Here is a 17,475-nt window from a genome sequence, read left to right as displayed (position 1 = left end):
CCGCTTTTTTTTTTGTGTCTGTAGTAGAGAGTATATAGTTTCGCGTCCGCGTATGTGTGGGTGAATGACAACATGCTTTACATGACGCCGCCAAAGGTGAGAAAGTATACAGTCAGACACACCACACTGCGTGGAGGGGGGGAGGAGGGTGGCACATACGCGATTCTTCGGCATCATGTGCGCCTCTCTCCAGGCATGCTTATGCTGCGGTGGTTGCGTTCACGAAGTCCCCCGCGTAAGGAAGGAGAAGAGTATTGAAGGTTAAAGGGGCTCGGGCACCGCTCTAACTCCACCAACATTGCAGACAGCAATCTGTTCACGCACGAATGTGCACGTGGTGATGTGGGTGTGTGGGTGGGGGGGACTGCAAATGCATGTGTTCGTGCAGTTTTTTTCGCAGAAGAAAGGACTGGGCCATATTTTTATGTTTGTGTTAGTTGTGGGATTGCAATTGCTGGTGGGATGATATACAGAGAGGAAGCGATAAAAGGATTCCGTGTATCGTCGCACCGCGCGCAGAGTGTAGCAGAGAGGAAGAGAATCCTTTTCGCACCGCGCACTGCACTCTGGTGCATTACATGCTGCACTTCATCATTTCGGTGACGGGGAGGAGGCTTTTTTTAAATGTCGATTTTACAGGGCGCGAGGGAATGTTGTTACGCACTGCTACGCATTTCGGGTCGGTGTTGGGCTTTCCCCCCTCACCACCTGCCGGTGGGGGTGGTGGTGGAGCACTATTCGTCTTATGGCTGGGGGGCTTACTCAGTTTGCAGGTTTCACTTGCAGCTTTAGGCGCGATGATGGTACGGCACACCAAAACCGATTTTCCTTCTCCCCAAACACACATCATCTGGGGTGTGGGTTTCAGGACCCAGGGTGGTTGGCGTGCAACGAATGTGCACTTCACCTCCTTCCTCCTTCTCCTGTGCACAACAACCCGGTTTCGATTTACTTGCTCCTGATGTGTTGTGTGCATATTTTCCATATTTATATTTATTTGTGGCGCAGCAAAGTTATTCTCTTCCATTTTTTTAACATCATTTTTTCATTTAAATATCGTTTACTTTCCTCTCTCCCACAGGGTGTTGAAACAACAACCAAAGGATATACGCCTTCTTGATCAACAATTCTCGTGAGTGACCGCGATGACTGACAATAATGAGTCGGGCGACAAAATTTGGCGGGAGGGATGGCGTGATGGATGAGATGATGTTGTTTTACGGCTGCTACTATGACTGGTAGTAGGCAGCTGTTTTTGCGACTGATGGCAGTACTAGAGTAGTGTCGTCAGTAGGGTAGCTCGTTCGCTGTGTTGTTGAGGGGGAGGGGGTGACGGTGGTGGTACTGGGTTTGTTCGCGAAAGTCTTGACTTCACTCTATTCTTCACGCTGTATGCCCGTCCCCGGACTGTTATCGGAGAGGCCATATGAGTTTTTTTTTTCCAGTTCCCTATATGTTATGTTTCCTTAACGTTGTAAAATTACACGAAAGATGTAAACTAACTCACGAGAAACAATCCTCGTGGGAAGCGGTGAGAAGGATAGGTAGATGTGCATATACATACCTGCATAGGTTTGCATACATACGTAGATAAAGGATTGTATGCAGATAAAAAGGAGGGTAAAGGCAGAAAGAGAGAGAATGAGAAATGTTGAGTTTTACACTGCTCAGCAGGAAACAAAACAACAGTAGAGGCAGCGCAGGCACAGACACGCACACTTGAGTGCACACACCACACATGAGGAGCGCGCGCGTAACGCACCCCTTTTAATGTTGCTGCGAAATGGAGTGCACTCCGTTCGGCGGAGGTCCTTTGGTGGCCTCTCGACAGCGCAGCAGCAGCAGCAGTCGCAGCAGAAGCAGCTTCCTTAGCGCCTAGCATTAGTCGTAACAGCATCGGTCTCTTCTTGCTCTCGCCATCCCCAGTTTTGTCGCTGGTCTCATCTTTGTGTTTTTTCGGCCATTTCGGCGGTGCGCCCGGTACACAACAACACAGGTTGCGACCAAGAAGAGACAGTGAAAGCCGTAGTAGCCAGCAGCAGCCAGCAGCAGCAGCGCAGACACCACCAAGTTAATACCATCCCTTCATCACCAGAGCCGTGTTTTCTCTCATGTACCATTCGTGGAACAAGCCTCTCGATGAACAGTGCACTACCAACAACGAACTCGCCATCCAAGCCCCCCAAGTACCCGACCATCGCAAGGTCGCACAGCTCTGTTGGTTCAGCGGTGGCGGAACTCAACGACAGCGAGGATCTGTACCTTCCGTGCGTCGTGGGTACTAGTGGTGGCAGTGCAACCCCCCAAGGACCGGCGCAACCGTCGTCGATCCCTCTGCAACCTGACCGTTGCTTGAGGGTGGTATCCCCATCGTCGGACCAGAAGCAGCAACCAAATCGGAAGTCATACAGCGACATCGAACCTGCTGGCGACGGCTATCCGAAGGAGAAAGATGCAAATGCCGTTGCGGTGTGGCGAGATCCGACAGCTAATCCGATCCGTTCCAGTAGTAGTAGCAGTGATGTGGTGGTGGCACTACCGGAAAATTCCACCGTTGATCGGCGAATGGTAAGCGGTTTGATGCTAGTAGAAGATTATCGGGGGTTGTATTTGTTGTGTAACATTCGATTTTATTTTTTTATTCCCTGCAATAATAGTCGCTCAGCAGGTGGCGTGACCCAGGCGGTGGTCCCAGGGCCACCATCCCACGTACCGCGATACCGGCAGCCGGTGCTGCCCTGTTGAGATCGCTGCAATCGAGAATCGCTGCTGGCAATGGTGGTGGTGGTGGGTACAGCGGCAATCCTTCATCGGCCGAGTACTCCTACGTTTATTGTGACCCAGTTCAGATGCAGCAGCAGCAACAGGAGCAGCTGCAGCATCATCACCATCATCATCACCATCACCACCATCATCATCATCACCATCAGCAGCAGCAGCAGCAGCGGCGGCAACAACATCAGCAGCGGCAAGGACGGCTCTCAAACCTGAGCAGCATTGGCAGCGCGGATGGCGTAGCCCAGCTCCTGTCAAGTGCTCATTCTCCGCCTGCGCTGCCATCGTCCGATGCAGCGTACTGTGAGCCGCTGTACGACGAGCAGCAGCGGCGAAATCAATCACCATCGCCAATACCATTGCCACTGCCACCACCACCACCGTTGCCTTCTCAACAATCATCAGTGAACCGTCCCCAGCTGCCACCGCCGTCCTCCGTCCACTACCAGTCGACTGTGGTGCAACAGTCGTCGCAATATTATCCACAGAATTCGGCCCGACAGCAGCAGCATCACTACACCTATAATGAACACCACCACCATAACTACCCCCTAACATCAATGGGCGGTAATGGAAAGGGGACGGCGGTGGCATCGTCGGTATCGAGCCGTACGAAACCGCCAGGTTCATTGCGTGCCTTATTTGCCAAAATTTTCCGAAAGCCGTCCTCATCATCGGCGAAGAAAAGTTCGGCGGTTGTAGGAGGAGGTGCTGACATGACGCAGGAGAACATCTACGAGGACATATCGGGACTACTGAAAGCTGGCAGCGGTGGCAGCGCCAGTGCCAGGGTTAGACAGCAGCTTGCTCTTACAGACACTGCCGCCCATCATTCCCCTACAGCAGCAGGTAATGGGAGCAGCAGCAGCTTGGTGTTTGGTGCGGCAACTCCGGTCGGTGCCATTAACAGGATCGGGACCATCGCCCACAGCCCTTCGGCTGCAGGTCCCAGTAGTGTGTCCGGTAGCCGCATTCGTAGGCTTCGCTCCTCCGAAGACGACAAGGATGATGATGATGAGGACGACGAGGAAGGTGGCTTTACGATCGCCACTGAGTGGAACTGGGTGGAGAAGCAGCACGAACGCGTGATGAGAGAGTTGAACCTCTCGGTCGAGCGACTCATTATGCCCACGCAATACGAACAAAAGGTGGTCAAGAAGGGAATTAAGGAAACCGGCGGTGTATTGGGGCACATGACAGTTGCCTACCAGTCGGTGGACGATTCTATGTGCAACCCGTACGCAATAGAAGAGATTCCCTCCCCCTCCCATCGCTGGATGGGGAAGAAGCCTGTCGAAGGTATGGGCTCGTCGATGATAGTTTCGATGCCGCCACCACAACAATCGCCAACACCTTCGCTGCCCTCGTTGCCAGCGTTGCCAGCGTTGCCAGCGGTGGAGCGTCATTCGCCGACGGTATCTTACGGAAAGTCGTACGGTGACGTGGACAGCGGTATCAGCAGCAGCAGCACCAGTGGCACCAGCTATACGAGCAACATCCTCTATCGCAACAACCCAAACTACCCGCAGCAGCAACAACAACAAGGGGGGTTAGTCGGAGGCGTTGGTGGAATGGATGTGTCCTTCGATACTTATCCCCTCATACCCCAAGGGCCGCCGCCGTCGACATCCCGCAAGCCACCGCTTTCCGGTTATCGCTGGCCGCACAACAGCAGCAGCGGCGGCACGATAACACACGCACGGGGTACTTTAAGACAAAGTAGTGGACTGAAAGCGGAGAGGAGCGTCACAGAGGGAGGCTTCAGTGAGGAAGGGCACAGCAGCGGTGACGGATACCTTCAGTACTCCGGCCGCACCCACCAGAAGCAGTAATACACAATATAATGTGGCACTTTTTTTGTGTCAAAAAAAGTGACACACTTGTATTGTGTATTACTGCTTTTGGTTCCTATAAGTTCATACGATCCTTAAAACATTTTAAGGATCGTATGAACTTCGATCAGAAGAGGGGAGAGGACCCCGTACGAATTTAAATAAAGATCGAATTTCACTGTGTACAGTACAAATGCAGCCTTATTATATTAAAAATCGATGACAATAGATACAAGTACTGTTAGCAATATGTTTGCTTCTTTTCCCTATAAGAACAGAATCATTTCTTGAACTTATATACCCCTGGCTAGGGGGATCCTCAATCGAGACAACTGGTTGCCCCCGATAGGAAAGGGTTGCAGGTGCCGCCCTCCGCACTGGTGTTCTCAGCGGCTGTGGTTCCTGGAATGCTTTCCGTGGAGCTCCTTACGGAAGACGCGCGGAGGTGATTCGTCAGCTGCAGAATGTCCCTGACTCGAAAACACGAGCAACAATCGGGGGGAGGGTTGGAGATAGAATTTGTGTAACAACACACAACATTGTAAAACAAAACAAGGTGGAGTAAATAAATAAGAAACGCACTTTGAACGGTTTTAATCTCGATATACACAACGCGTGTATACAATTTTTATATATTTGAATATTTTACTAATAAAATGGCTTCTTTCTTAGGTTGAAATTATTTGTAAAAAATTCAAAATACATGTAAAACTTTCGAAAAAAAACGATGAACCGTATAATGTGTTTCCGCCATTGTCACATTTCGTATTGTAATGTTCATATCTATCTTCTTCCTGGACACACTCATAATCATTGTCGGTTTAGATTGAGCTCAACTGTGGACCGTTTCCCGTTTCATTAATGTTAAAGTTAGATTCGTTTAATTCGTACGTGCTTGAGAGTTTCGTTGTGTTGTTTGAAGATAATGCAATTATCACATCGACGATATGTTTTTGTTGGAGGAGACTACATAATTTGTTTCGCCAATTATTTCACACTTTCATCCAATCTATGAATTAAAACGATTTCCAGTCTTAGTTTGGACACGCTCATCTTCACACTGTGTGGATAAGCTTTAAGATACAAGGCCGCTAGTTGCTTTTTAGTTTAAAATTCTGGTTAAAGTTAAAAGAAACCGCCTAACAGCTAAAACGCTATACTTCCAGCAACGCCTGCACGCTCTTTCCATTACCATATAATGGGGCGAAGTAGATGGTTGGGCGCGCTGAGTAAACTAAAAGGAGCAAAAGTCCTGTCCATATTCGAAGATATCGTATTTCACAATTTAGGCAATTCAATTCAATTCGACAATTTGTTTTGTTCGAACTCTATTACATATACTTATATATATAATAGCAAATACTTAACTATCAAGGTAGAAAGAGATTGAAAAAAAAACGTTTTCGAATAAAACAGAAAGTAAATATTCACATCTTTCTGGTTGTTTTTTTCGTTGTCAGCCCATTGGCTGCCTGCTCCAAACGTACCGTTCAGTTTTCCCCTTTCTCCGAAGGATTGTTGCTGTGTAAATTACTAGAAAAGATTGTTTTGTCGGGTAACCCTCAGTGATTGTGATGGAAGAGGCTTCGACCCGACACTTAATCAAATTCACGACATTCTTTCGTGCAAATCTACTACAATCTGCTGCATTAAAATGGTGCCTCTACCGGGAAGATGTAACTCTTGTCTACAATTTTTCGTCTAGTTAGCCATGTGTTCCCGTCGAATGCATTTGTTTCAAATGTTCCAGTCTCACGTTTTGCTGAGTTGAACATTATTATATGTTTACATGTTACTTCGCCATCGTGGTTATCTCGTACAACGCAAACGATCAAGACACGCAAATTACACGAACGAACTGAAACCTGGCAGTGGAGCTCTCGATCGGGCCATATTGTTCATGACGATCTGACCGCCGTTGAGACTCATAACTGCTGAACCTTCCGGATCTGAGTCGGTGTAGCTCGAGTAGTTGCGGACCGGTTTCTGGCGCATCCAGGATTGGCGAAGCAGATCGTTGTTGACATAGTGATTGACAAACGAGTGTGGATCCGAACGCACACTCTCATTTTCACTCTCCGACGCCTGCTGTGATGTCACGAATGAAACGAAGGAAACCGTAGAGAAAGAGAATAGAAAAAAGGAGCAAATCGAAAATTAGATGTCAATAGCGTTGTACAAAAGCTAGTGCGCTAGTATTTTCAACGGAATCAGCATGCTCTGTTACGAACCTGCGAGTCGCTGGAGCTCACTTCAGATGGTTTTTCCGTGACACTACTGTCATCGGGGTTTTCGTCGTAGCACTTCAAACTCTCTTCATCGCTGTGGTACTCGACGGAACCGGGCGATGGCCGAGGCGGTAATTTACCGAGAGAAGCGGCAGCAGCGGCCGCTGCTGCACTCGAGGATGGACCGCCACCCTTACGCCCCCCGATGCGACCGAGTGTACTGTGCAACATCGAGCCAGTTCCCGTGCTTCCACCGGCCACCATACTTCCCAGCGTACCAGAAACACCGTGCCGGGCTCGGTACAGCTCCAGAGCAAGCTCTTGCCGTTCGTCGATGGACATCGCGATGGATTCCTCGAGGGTTTTCTGCACCTCTTCTGTTGGGGAGTAAATAACGATAGTGAATAGAGTGCTATAACAAAACAAAATCATATCAATGGTTCTTACGTTTATACTTGTAGCTCTTGCTCTTCACACACAGTACGGCGACCACCATGATGACGATTACAATCGAAGTAGCCGCAAGCGCTACCATGAACCACGTTTGCCGGTAGAATGGTTTCAACTGCAGGTAGCCATACTCTAGGTACAGCTTGGAGGGTGTCAGTACCGCATCGTCAGAGTACACCGGACAGCTGATGCCATAGCGGTTGTAGGAGATAACGCGAAACTTGTATGCCGTCGATGGCAACAGGTTCTGGAAGCTCACAGTAAACTCCTGCATCGGCCCGTTGGTCGTGCGGGCTACCGTTTCCCACCGCAGATCATCTGAACAAATATTACAAAAAAAAGAAAACAGACTTGAGAGCTCCACAACACTTTCATCGTGTAAAATTTGTCTTACCTCTTTTTTTTGTCTCAATATAATACCCGAGGATTGGCCCTTTCCCCGACTGTCCATTTAGCCAGGTTATAACAACGCTGGCTTGCGATTTTGCAATAATCAGTTCGCGCGGTGATCCCGGTGAGCCCTCTTGGGGTCCTGTAGTGATGTTCCCGCTGATCGCCGGTCCATAGTCGATGGTTTGTGCACGCACCGTGAACGTGTACGTTACCTCTTCTTCCAGGTTTTGTACCATCAGACTGGTACCGTTCACCTTCTGTTTCACCTGCTTGCTAAACTCTGCGGGAAGTAGATGAAACGCGCAAACAAAAGAATATTGAGAATTTCTATCGAACAAACGGTAGACAAAACTTACTTTCGTTGTCTTCGGTCGTTTCATACGCAACGATGTAGCCGAGGATCTGTCCGTTGCGCTTGCGAGGTGCCCCCCAGCTCACAGTCAAGCTGTTCATCGTGATCTCGCTAAAAAGCAGGTTCACGGGAGCCCCTGGAAGCCCGGCGAGCGTTTTTACCATGATCGGTGCCGACCGAGGCCCATCGCCAGCCGGATTGAACGCCAGTATTTGGACTCGATATTCTGTGTATTTATCAAGGAAAACCAGATTGTGTGTATTGTAGTTCGCCGGCACAACCTCGATCTCTTCCTCCGGCTCTTTTCGCCGATCGTCGTCCGCCACCTCGTACTCAGAACTAGCGGTAGCGAGGTAGAAAATCTTGTACCCCAGTAGTTCCCCATTCTGGGTACTTTGCTGAGGTGGGGCCCACGTCAACTTGACATCCGTCGGCGAATTAGCCACTGCCTCGATATTGAGAGGTTCACCGATGGGAACTGCTTCCCCGACGTAAATGGCGACTGGTGGGGTCGGCGGTCCTGAACCCTGCGAGTTGTACGGTTGCAAGATAATTTCGTAGTTGCGATCCTGGGTCAAATCGGTCAGCACGGCCGACACTTTATCGACGCCCGGCACGTCCAACTTTGGAGTGGTCTGAAGCGTGGAAGGGAAGTCCGACAGTGGCTGATAGAGGATACGGTAGCCACCCGTTTCCGCGTCGCCGTTCCACGCGCTTGACTCCAGCGGGTTCCATTGCACGCGCACGCTAGTCGTCGTGATCGGTACTACCTTCAGATCGGCTACTCCCTGCGAAGGTGCAGCCGAAAGAGTGCGGATCTGTATGCTCTCGCGGCTGAAGCTGGACGGGCCGAGGTCATTGGTGGCCCGGATGCGGAACTGATAGAACGTGTGCGGCTTCAGTCCGCTCGCCGTATACGACGTAACGGCCGGGTCCACTCGCTCTGGGATCGTACTCCAAGCACCTTCATTTTCACGCAACTGTACCGTATAGTAGCGAAGCGGCGCGAACCCATCGCGGCCTGGTGTCCAACTGAACGTTATCTGTTCGGCCTGCACTTGCGAACGTGAAATTTGCGGCGCCGAAGCGGCTTGCGGGAGCTGCCGATTGTTGGTGGTGTAGACGACGGCCGCCGCCGTTTTACCCCAGCCAAGCCGGGTTTGCGCAGTGACGCTGAAAAGGTAGTATCGTTCGGCGAGCAGCTGCGTCGCACGAAACGTTCGGTCGGAGGGAGGAAACTCTTGCGTAAAATTCAGGCTTAGGGAGCCATTGAGCAAATACGTTACGCGGTAGGCGAGTATTTCTCCATTCGGCTCATCTGGCACATCCCAGATGATGCGCGCCATGCTGAACGACACGTCTGGGAATGAAACGTTAGAAGGAGCGCCTGGAGTGTCAGCAAACGTTTGAACTCGCACCGGTGGCGTGCTGAGCGTGCCGTCACCAAGTCGGGTGTAGGCTAGCACCTGCACATCGTACGGCACGAACTTCCGTAGTTCGGTGAGCGTCGCGGTGAAGGTGTTGTTGTTGGGGATAGTCTTGTGCAGGATCGGTGTACGGCCTAGCGAACCGTAGTACACCCGGTAGCCTTCGATCTGCCCATTGCGATGCACCTTCGGTACTTCTTGCCAGCGAACCACAATGGTGGTGGAGGAGGTTGCGTTTGCTTCGACGACGGCTGGTCCCATCGACGGAACGGCTTCCCGCGTCCGCTCGAACGCGTGCGGACTGTCGCGCGACTCACCCACCTCGTTAACCGCGGTCATCACGATTTCGTACACAGACCACTCGTCTAGCGATTCGAGGACGTGCGAGTTGGCGGTTGAATCTTCAATCAGCACACTCCGCCCGATACCGCCAGCATGATCCACCTCATTTCCGCCACTCGTATCGTCTTCCTCCTCGTTTACGTTGCGGTAGCTGATGTTGTAACCCTTCGGATTTCCATACCACTCACTCTGTTGAAGCGGAATCCACCGAACGCGCAGCTCTGTCGCACTCATTGCTCGCACCGTGACGTTGAACGGGGGGTGCTTCGGGGGGGCCTGGATGGTCTGAAAGTCTTTTGTCGGCTCGGAGGGTTCCGACTGCCCGACAACGTTACACGCAATGATACGCAATCGGTACGACGTGAAGGGCGTCAGACCGAGCACGGTAACGGTTGAGGCATCTGGGTCGTGCACTTCGTGCACCACATACCACGTGAGGTTGCGGGCTGTTTGTGCTTCCACAATCCAGCGAGTGATCGACGAATTGCCGTCGAAGCCGGGCGTGAACTGGATGACAACCGAAAATGCTTCGATGTTCGACAGTGCCAGCTGGTACGGTGGATGCGGAAGGACCGGTTCGATGCCGGACTGGATGGTAGCGAACCGGGCAACGCCAGCCCCTGCCGCTGTCCAGCCGCAAATCTCGAACGTGTAATGAGTGATGGCAGTCAGGTGCGTCACCTCGAGACTGGTAGCGTCGGCCGTCAGGTTGACGATGCGCGCCGATTCAGGCTGATCGCGCTCATAGTAGCGCACCTGGTAGCCTATAAGATGGCCGTTGGCATGACGCGGCGGATCCCAACTGACAGTTACGGCACGATCAGAAATGCCATTAAACTGCAGCGAACCAACCTCGTCCGGTACATCCTCGAGAGTGTGGATGGCAACCGGGACACTTCTCTCACCGTCACCAGGATCCGTGAAGCAGAGGACCGTAATGTTGTAGTCGGTGAACTTTTCCAACCCACCGAGCAGGACATTCTGCTCGGCGAGCGGATCAAGCAGGTTTGGTGCGACGGTCAACACCTTTTGTTCCACCTCCATCAGGTGGTTCAGGCCGTCCGATGAGGCGGGCATTTCGTTGCGCCATGCTTGTAGCTTATAGCCCTGGTTAATACCATTGATTTGTTGGGGATTAGGTGGGGTCCACCAAACGCGCACTGCCGTCGAGTTGAGTGCTAGAACGCGCACATCAGTGGGTGGCGCTTCCGGAATACCTTCCTTCGTCTTGATTTTTGCCCCTTCCGTGTAAGCCCCTACGCCTTTACTGTTGTAGGCTGCGATTTTAATCACGTAGTCTTTCCACGTAATCAGTTCCTGAATAAGGTAGTTGCGCTGCGCCTCATTTGTAATGTTGCGATAGTTCCACGGACTCGCGTTGTAGCCGAAAAGTCGGTAGCGAATAATGTAGCCAAGTATCTGACCATTTCGATGCTCCTCTACGGGAGGCTGCCATTGTATGATAATCTCTGTCGACGAACGTGCGGAACCAACAAATCCTACCGGCGGACCAGACGGAGCTAAATGGGACGCGGCAAATAAAAAGTAAATACATAGTTACTACTAGGGTTTGAAAAAGAAGTGATCAATTCGCTATTATACCTTCTTGTGGTAGCTTCACTACGTTACTCGGCTCGGAAGACGAACCCTCGCCTACGCGATTGACGGCGCTTACGCGAAACTGGTAGGCCGTGGCTGCTTTCAGTTTTGTGAGCAGTATCCAGCGCAACGTGGCGGAAACATTGGCTGCTTCCGTTACCCAATTCAGCAGTGGATCCGGCAGGGGACCTAGCTCTGGCACCTCTCTGCGTTGTACTATGAACTTGATCAGCTTGCTGTTTCCGTCGAAGCTGGGCGTCCACGATACGTTGATTGCTCGGTTCTGTGAAGAGCTAACCCTAAATGCCTGTACGTTCGACGGTGCGAACGGTAGCTCGATGACACTCAGGCGCGCAGACCGAGTCTCGTTACCACCAGGTGATGTGACAATGCACACGTATTGCCCTACATCCGACGGACGTACCTCAGTGATTTCGAGCGTTCCATCACCACGCACACCGATCCGCTGGCTGTTTTTGATTGGAAGACGGCTATTATAAAAAAGAAACACGCAATATGTTACTATGAGCCTTTATGGAGCCTTAATATGTTACTATGAGCAACTCAAACTCACTTTGGTTCCCGGTACCAATCGATGTTGTACGGAACGTTTGGATCGCTCGAAACACCACACTCGATTGTGGCTGAATGACCAAGTAGTACGATCGTATCTGCCGGCGGACGGATGATTTGAGTTCTCACTGTTCGAAGCAAGGAAACAAAGAGATCAAGTATGTAGTGATAAATCACAACACTCTGTTATATCTTAGCGATTACGATCATTATTACGAAAAACTAACCTAGAACAGTGAGATAGCCGGTGCCAGTTATACGTCCGGATTCGTTTTCGCGAATGCAGGTATACAACCCGCTGTCTGTTTCGCGCACATTTGAAAGCAGCAGATCACCCGTGTCCAGTATCTGCATCCGGGTTGATGATTCGATTGAAAGCGAATCTATAGAGGCGAGGCAGGCGATTGTTAATATAGAGATCATTCTGTGTGCAACAGTGCATTTAGCTGCATACCATTGTAAATCCAAGTTATGTTGGGCGTCGGGGCGGCTATCGCACGACAACTTATCGTCGCATCCTGACCATCGAGCACCGTCTGGTTGGCGGGCGGAACCTCCATTATCGGTACAGACGCTATGAAATACAATTCAAAATCGGTTAGTTCTTCGATGTTTTAGCATTTGTGTTAATTTCATTTTATCTGTAACTTACTTTTAACCTTCAACCATGTATAGACAGACTTTTCGCCGGCCTCGTTCGTCGCCAAACACTGGAACATCGCCGTATCTTCTATCGTGAGCCGAAGCATTTCAAGCGAGTTGTCGTCCTGCACGACATAACGTCCAGGGCTCGCCAGCTCGATGGGCTGGCCATTCTTATACCAACGGATCTTTGGCATCGGTTCACCAATCACGTCGCACGCCAGCACTATGCGAGACCCATACTCTCCGAGCGTTTCGGTACGCAGTGGCGTCACGAAGGTCGGCGGTTCCTGTACTGTTACCTTCGCCATCGAAAATACCATCGGATGGCCGCCGGTTCGCATCCGCACTTGGCACGTATACTCGCCGGTATGCGTGAGATTTACGTGCAGTAGCGTTACAGTTCGGTTCCAAGGATCGGTCTGAGCGAACAAAATGCCCGTGTTCTCGATCGGTATACCATCCTTTAGCCAGACCGTTTCCAGCTCGTGGAGGGGACGCGCGTTCGCAATGCACTCCAACTCAACCATTTCCGTTCCACGCACCACTCGTACGCTCTGCGGATGCACAATGATTTCCGGTGCGATTTCGGCGTATGGGTTGCCGGCGGTTACGTTGAGCCGCACAAAACCGGTTATCTCTTCGCGACCAAGCTGCGTGTTGATGGCACGGGCCCGGTAGGCACGAATGTCTCGCTCATCAGTGCTCAGGATAATCAGTTGGTTGTTGGCCGTCTGTGCGTACTTGATGTCATACGTCAGTGGTCCGACGTCGGTCTGCCAGGTAACGGACGGTGGTGGCACGGACTCGATCGCGGAGAGGTTGAGGATCGCCGGATAGCCAGATACCACCGTAACTACATTCTCGGTGAGATCTACGAATGTGCCCATATCTACAAAACAGAAACCACGAAGGTAACGATAATTTGGTTATTTATTCAATAGAATTGGTTGGTGTCTACTTAATGTCTAAATGGATCACTTTTTGTTAACAACATGTTGGTAGAAGTGCGGCATATTCGAATCAAATATTGCATAGAAAATACTAAGTAGAAAACTAAACTTTAGTTTGAATTGAACATAGACGTATTTTGAAAATAGATTCCAAGCATGTTTAACCTCTTCTTTTCCATGGTTCGCAACATGCGAAAGAATTCGCAATGTGCACCACAGGACAATAAGGGTCCTCTTGTTACTTTCGATTATCGAATGGGCATTTTATGAATTATCTTATCCTTTATTATATTTCGCCTACCAAAATTGTGCAAGGTTTCAAAGCAAATTGTGCAAGGTTTCATAATCTTAAAAACCACTTACATGCCACCACTACATCGATTTTTTCGCTGAAAATGGTGCCCGCTTGGTTTTCCGCCTGGCACTGGTACATGCCGGTATCTTCTCGGGTGATGTTCTGGATCTTCAGATACTGACTGTGACTAAAATTGCCGACCGGCACACCATTCTTTAACCACCGATAGCTTGGCTGCGGATAGCCTGTGTATTGTATGTGGAAAGAAATGAAATTTGAAGCAGATAGATTAGAAACTAAAGAGGAAGGACGCTTCCGGCGACCGGCGCTAGGCGTTGAATTTCGAACACTTCCGGCATCTTACCAAGCGCGTGACACTGGAGAATTTTCGTTCTACCCTCATTCACTATTGATCCAGATGAGGATGGTTGCGTTGTGAAGCGTGGCGCCTGCAGCATCGGGGTTGTTTCTGCGATTTTGAAATTCAAAAAGGTTTACATTAGTGTGACTGAGCAACTGAAAATGTTAAAAAAGGTATAGAAAATGAAAATCATAAATACGGCCCAGTCTGTTCTTCTAAGAATAAACAACAAACAAAAGTTTCTCGCGGTCCCTGGTTTTTGCAAACCAAATACTAATAGCATTATGAAGGTACCATTTGGTAAGGCTTCATCATCAGGTGATTTCGACTAGACAAATCCTTGGGTGGCACCTGCCGTGGAAGGCGACCACCGACAGTCCATGTGTATGAGTGTGTGCCAGCGTGGATTATCCATATTCAAGCGGCCGTAGGGGTCACCATTGCACTCAGCTAATGGTGCCCGATGTGGATAAATACATTTCCAAACGCTTCAAAATGCAGACGATCCGTTTCTCGATCTTTTCACATTTCTTCGCTCTTCATAGCCCCGCAGCAGTCCACGAAGTGAAAGGAACATGGCTATAAACATTACGAAATGAAAACAACGAAGCGATGGAGAAGGTTCGAGGGTGCTGTACTGCGGCGCCCGAGACAGGGGCATAAGACAAGAAAAAAAAGGATTGAATACAGTGAATTCCGCACGATGATCTAGCCTCGCTCAGCAGCGCGCACACAGTCAGAACGACTAAAGAAAAGATGCAGAACATAAATAATATGAAACAGGTTTTCATCCGGAGAAGTATTTTTGTCCTTTTCATTACTTCGCGTTTCTCGCTTTCCGTTGCCGCTTTTTTCATGCTCGCGTTTGCTTTTTAAAAGACGCTACGCACACAGCTAGAACGCGTCGACCTAACGTTCAGCCACACGTGGAATCGATTTGTATACGAGGCGGCAATGCTCGCTGGCAGGGTAGCAGCATTACGGCTCTTCAACTGCAGCTCCCCATTGCACCGTAGTCAAAAGAAACACGAACACACCCTCACAACTTGGAAGGCAATGTACTGTAATGCTGCTGCCCGTTTTGCCGTGCTGCAGACTCTCTCGTTCGAAAACATAAGAACATTCGCTGTGCATAAGACGGTACTCATTTTCTAAGGCGAAGCAGCGAAACGTTCACCGTGCTGCAAATCGCAACCCGACCACCGACTCGTTGCCAGTGACCAAACCACTGACTGTGGCCAGACCACTGGCTCGTAAAAAAAGTTCCGCGAGCGATCGGTTGCTTCGTGTCCGGAAATGTTTATGACCAAAGGTTAAAGATGACGTTCCATGTTGTACGCCAAGCCAATGCTACCAGAATGTTCGCTCGCTCTGTCTCGCATTAGGCAGGCGTTTTCGCTTCATTATTACTTATGTACGTTACTGCTCTTACCCTTTTCGTAACCTCACAGCAGAGGATATTAATAGAAGCTTTCTTTGTCTATTTTCTGGTTGCTGTGTCATAAAACAGCAACTCGATTAAATCCATGCCTGTGATTCAATCTACGTTCTGACATGGTTTTCAATGATTTGTGTTCTTGGACTGGACTGGACTGGACTGGACTGGATAGTTTTAAGATGGCATTTTCTTACAGGGCAAATTATTACTGTCTCATAATTGCTCAATGTTGAAACAATGTCAACATTGAATCCAATTATGTTTCTGAATGGTAGGATCATAGCTGATTACTCTCTATCTGTAACATCAATATACAGCAAATGTATAACTTGACGGATTCAGCGTAACACAAAAACAATATTTCCCTTTCACCTTTCTTTGGATAACCTATGACCTCTCCGTTTCTTCTGTAGTTCATGCAATATGTGCACTGATTCAATTTTTGTAATTACCCCGAGCCATATGACCCGCTGACCGACCGACATACGGATAATATTAACGACCAGGGACGAAAATGTTGTTTCTGGTGCAACCTGACCTGGACCACCCACACAGCCAGGACAGGCACACAACAATATAAAATTGGCGTGCCGGTGGAAAATCACTTTACGCATTAAAACGAGCCCCGGAAACGGCAAATGGGCTGGGTGCCCACACTTGTGCCTGATCACTTACCGGCAGTGTAGCCCGCTACGAGCGCTGTGCTGCAAAGGACGACGCACCAAAAGGCAACGGTGGCAGTAGTGGCGTTCCATCCGGTCGGTAGTTTCCTGTTGTTTCGTCGCTCCATCGTTTCTGGTGATCGTAAGGTGGTGTCGGTCATGAGGGTGGCGTCAACAGCTGCTGGCCGCCGTCGTCGTCCCTGTCGTAACGGTGGTCCCCGCAAACGGACAGCATCGTCGTTGTGCATCGTATGCCCTCGACTGATGCGGCCAGCGACGGCGTTGGCGCATGGTCGTGATGCGATCGTTGGTGGCCAGGACCTTCTTCCGGCGTTCGTGATGCTCTCAATGGTGGTGGTTCCGTTGCGAGCCAGGTTGACGCCCGGTGTACCAGGGTGCTTGGTTGTAACCTTCCACTGCTTATTCCTGCACTCAAGCCACGGTGGTGTGGTGCTGAAGGGGGCCGAAAGCACAAACACTCCGCCAGATCGAGGCCAGTCTCGAGCTTCAAACGTTTGAAGCAATGCCTGTGCCGGCCACTACGAATCCGAAGAGCAGCATATATAGGACGCACAACAAGCAGCGACGGAGGCGGGTAGCCACTCACACATAGGCGCACAAACGGACGGACATAGCTTCGCACACGCACCGAAATAGACAGGTGTGAAAGAAATGGACGAATAGTCCCGTGTGCGTCCGAGGCGCGAAATGCCAGTTCACACAGCCAGCCTACCTTTGCCCACACTCACTTCCGCCCCTTCTAGTCGCGCTAGAAACAATCACACAACAATAGCGATGGCTTTGGGTGTGTTTGTGCGAACACCAGCGAAGTGTTTCACTGCAATTCCGTAACAAAACGCGTGTAGATCGCTGGTGATTCAGACTCTAGAAGCCACACCAAGGATGATCGAACGGAGCATCCAAGAAATGGAACTTCTTCCTGTTGGCAAGATGCGGCGGTGCTGGTATGCAAGGGGCTTTACAGTGACTATGCCGCACTTCGCCCAGCAGTTGTTAGCCTCAATTTAACATAGTTGATTGTTGTCGAAGGATCTAGTGTGGTGATGATCGGATTGGGTACTCCGTCCCGAAAAGAGCGCTTGCGAAGAACAACCCTGCGAGGTTCTTTCGCTGGGGTTAATCGTGAAAAGGT

The 17,475-nt window shown here is 50.1% G+C and overlaps 2 protein-coding genes across 2 annotated transcripts; one reads left to right on the top strand and one right to left on the bottom strand.

Moving 5' to 3' along the window:
* The first annotated feature begins 2,139 nt into the window (after window positions 1-2,139).
* Window positions 2,140-4,498, top strand: LOC131213239 (basic helix-loop-helix domain-containing protein USF3-like). Its single transcript, XM_058207246.1, has 3 exons — window positions 2,140-2,568; window positions 2,658-4,324; window positions 4,387-4,498. The coding sequence occupies exons 1-3, from the start codon at window positions 2,140-2,142 to the stop codon at window positions 4,496-4,498; spliced, it is 2,208 nt and encodes a 735-aa protein (XP_058063229.1).
* A 758-nt stretch (window positions 4,499-5,256) lies between these two features.
* Window positions 5,257-16,450, bottom strand: LOC131213236 (protein sidekick). Its single transcript, XM_058207236.1, has 13 exons — window positions 16,336-16,450; window positions 14,226-14,330; window positions 13,930-14,106; window positions 12,624-13,505; window positions 12,426-12,545; window positions 12,199-12,354; window positions 11,973-12,099; window positions 11,402-11,889; window positions 8,035-11,319; window positions 7,680-7,958; window positions 7,283-7,603; window positions 6,839-7,212; window positions 5,257-6,695 (listed from the first exon to the last, which is right to left on the bottom strand). Exons 1-13 carry the CDS (start codon window positions 16,448-16,450, stop codon window positions 6,453-6,455), a joined length of 6,672 nt encoding a protein of 2,223 aa, XP_058063219.1. The 3' UTR covers window positions 5,257-6,452.
* Between the last annotated feature and the right edge of the window lie 1,025 nt (window positions 16,451-17,475).

The sequence above is a fragment of the Anopheles bellator genome, chromosome X (genome assembly GCF_943735745.2).
Source record: "Anopheles bellator chromosome X, idAnoBellAS_SP24_06.2, whole genome shotgun sequence".
Taxonomy (NCBI): Eukaryota; Metazoa; Arthropoda; class Insecta; order Diptera; family Culicidae; genus Anopheles; species Anopheles bellator.
Note: the sequence above shows the minus strand (reverse complement) of the source record. Positions and strands in the feature narration are given on the sequence as shown.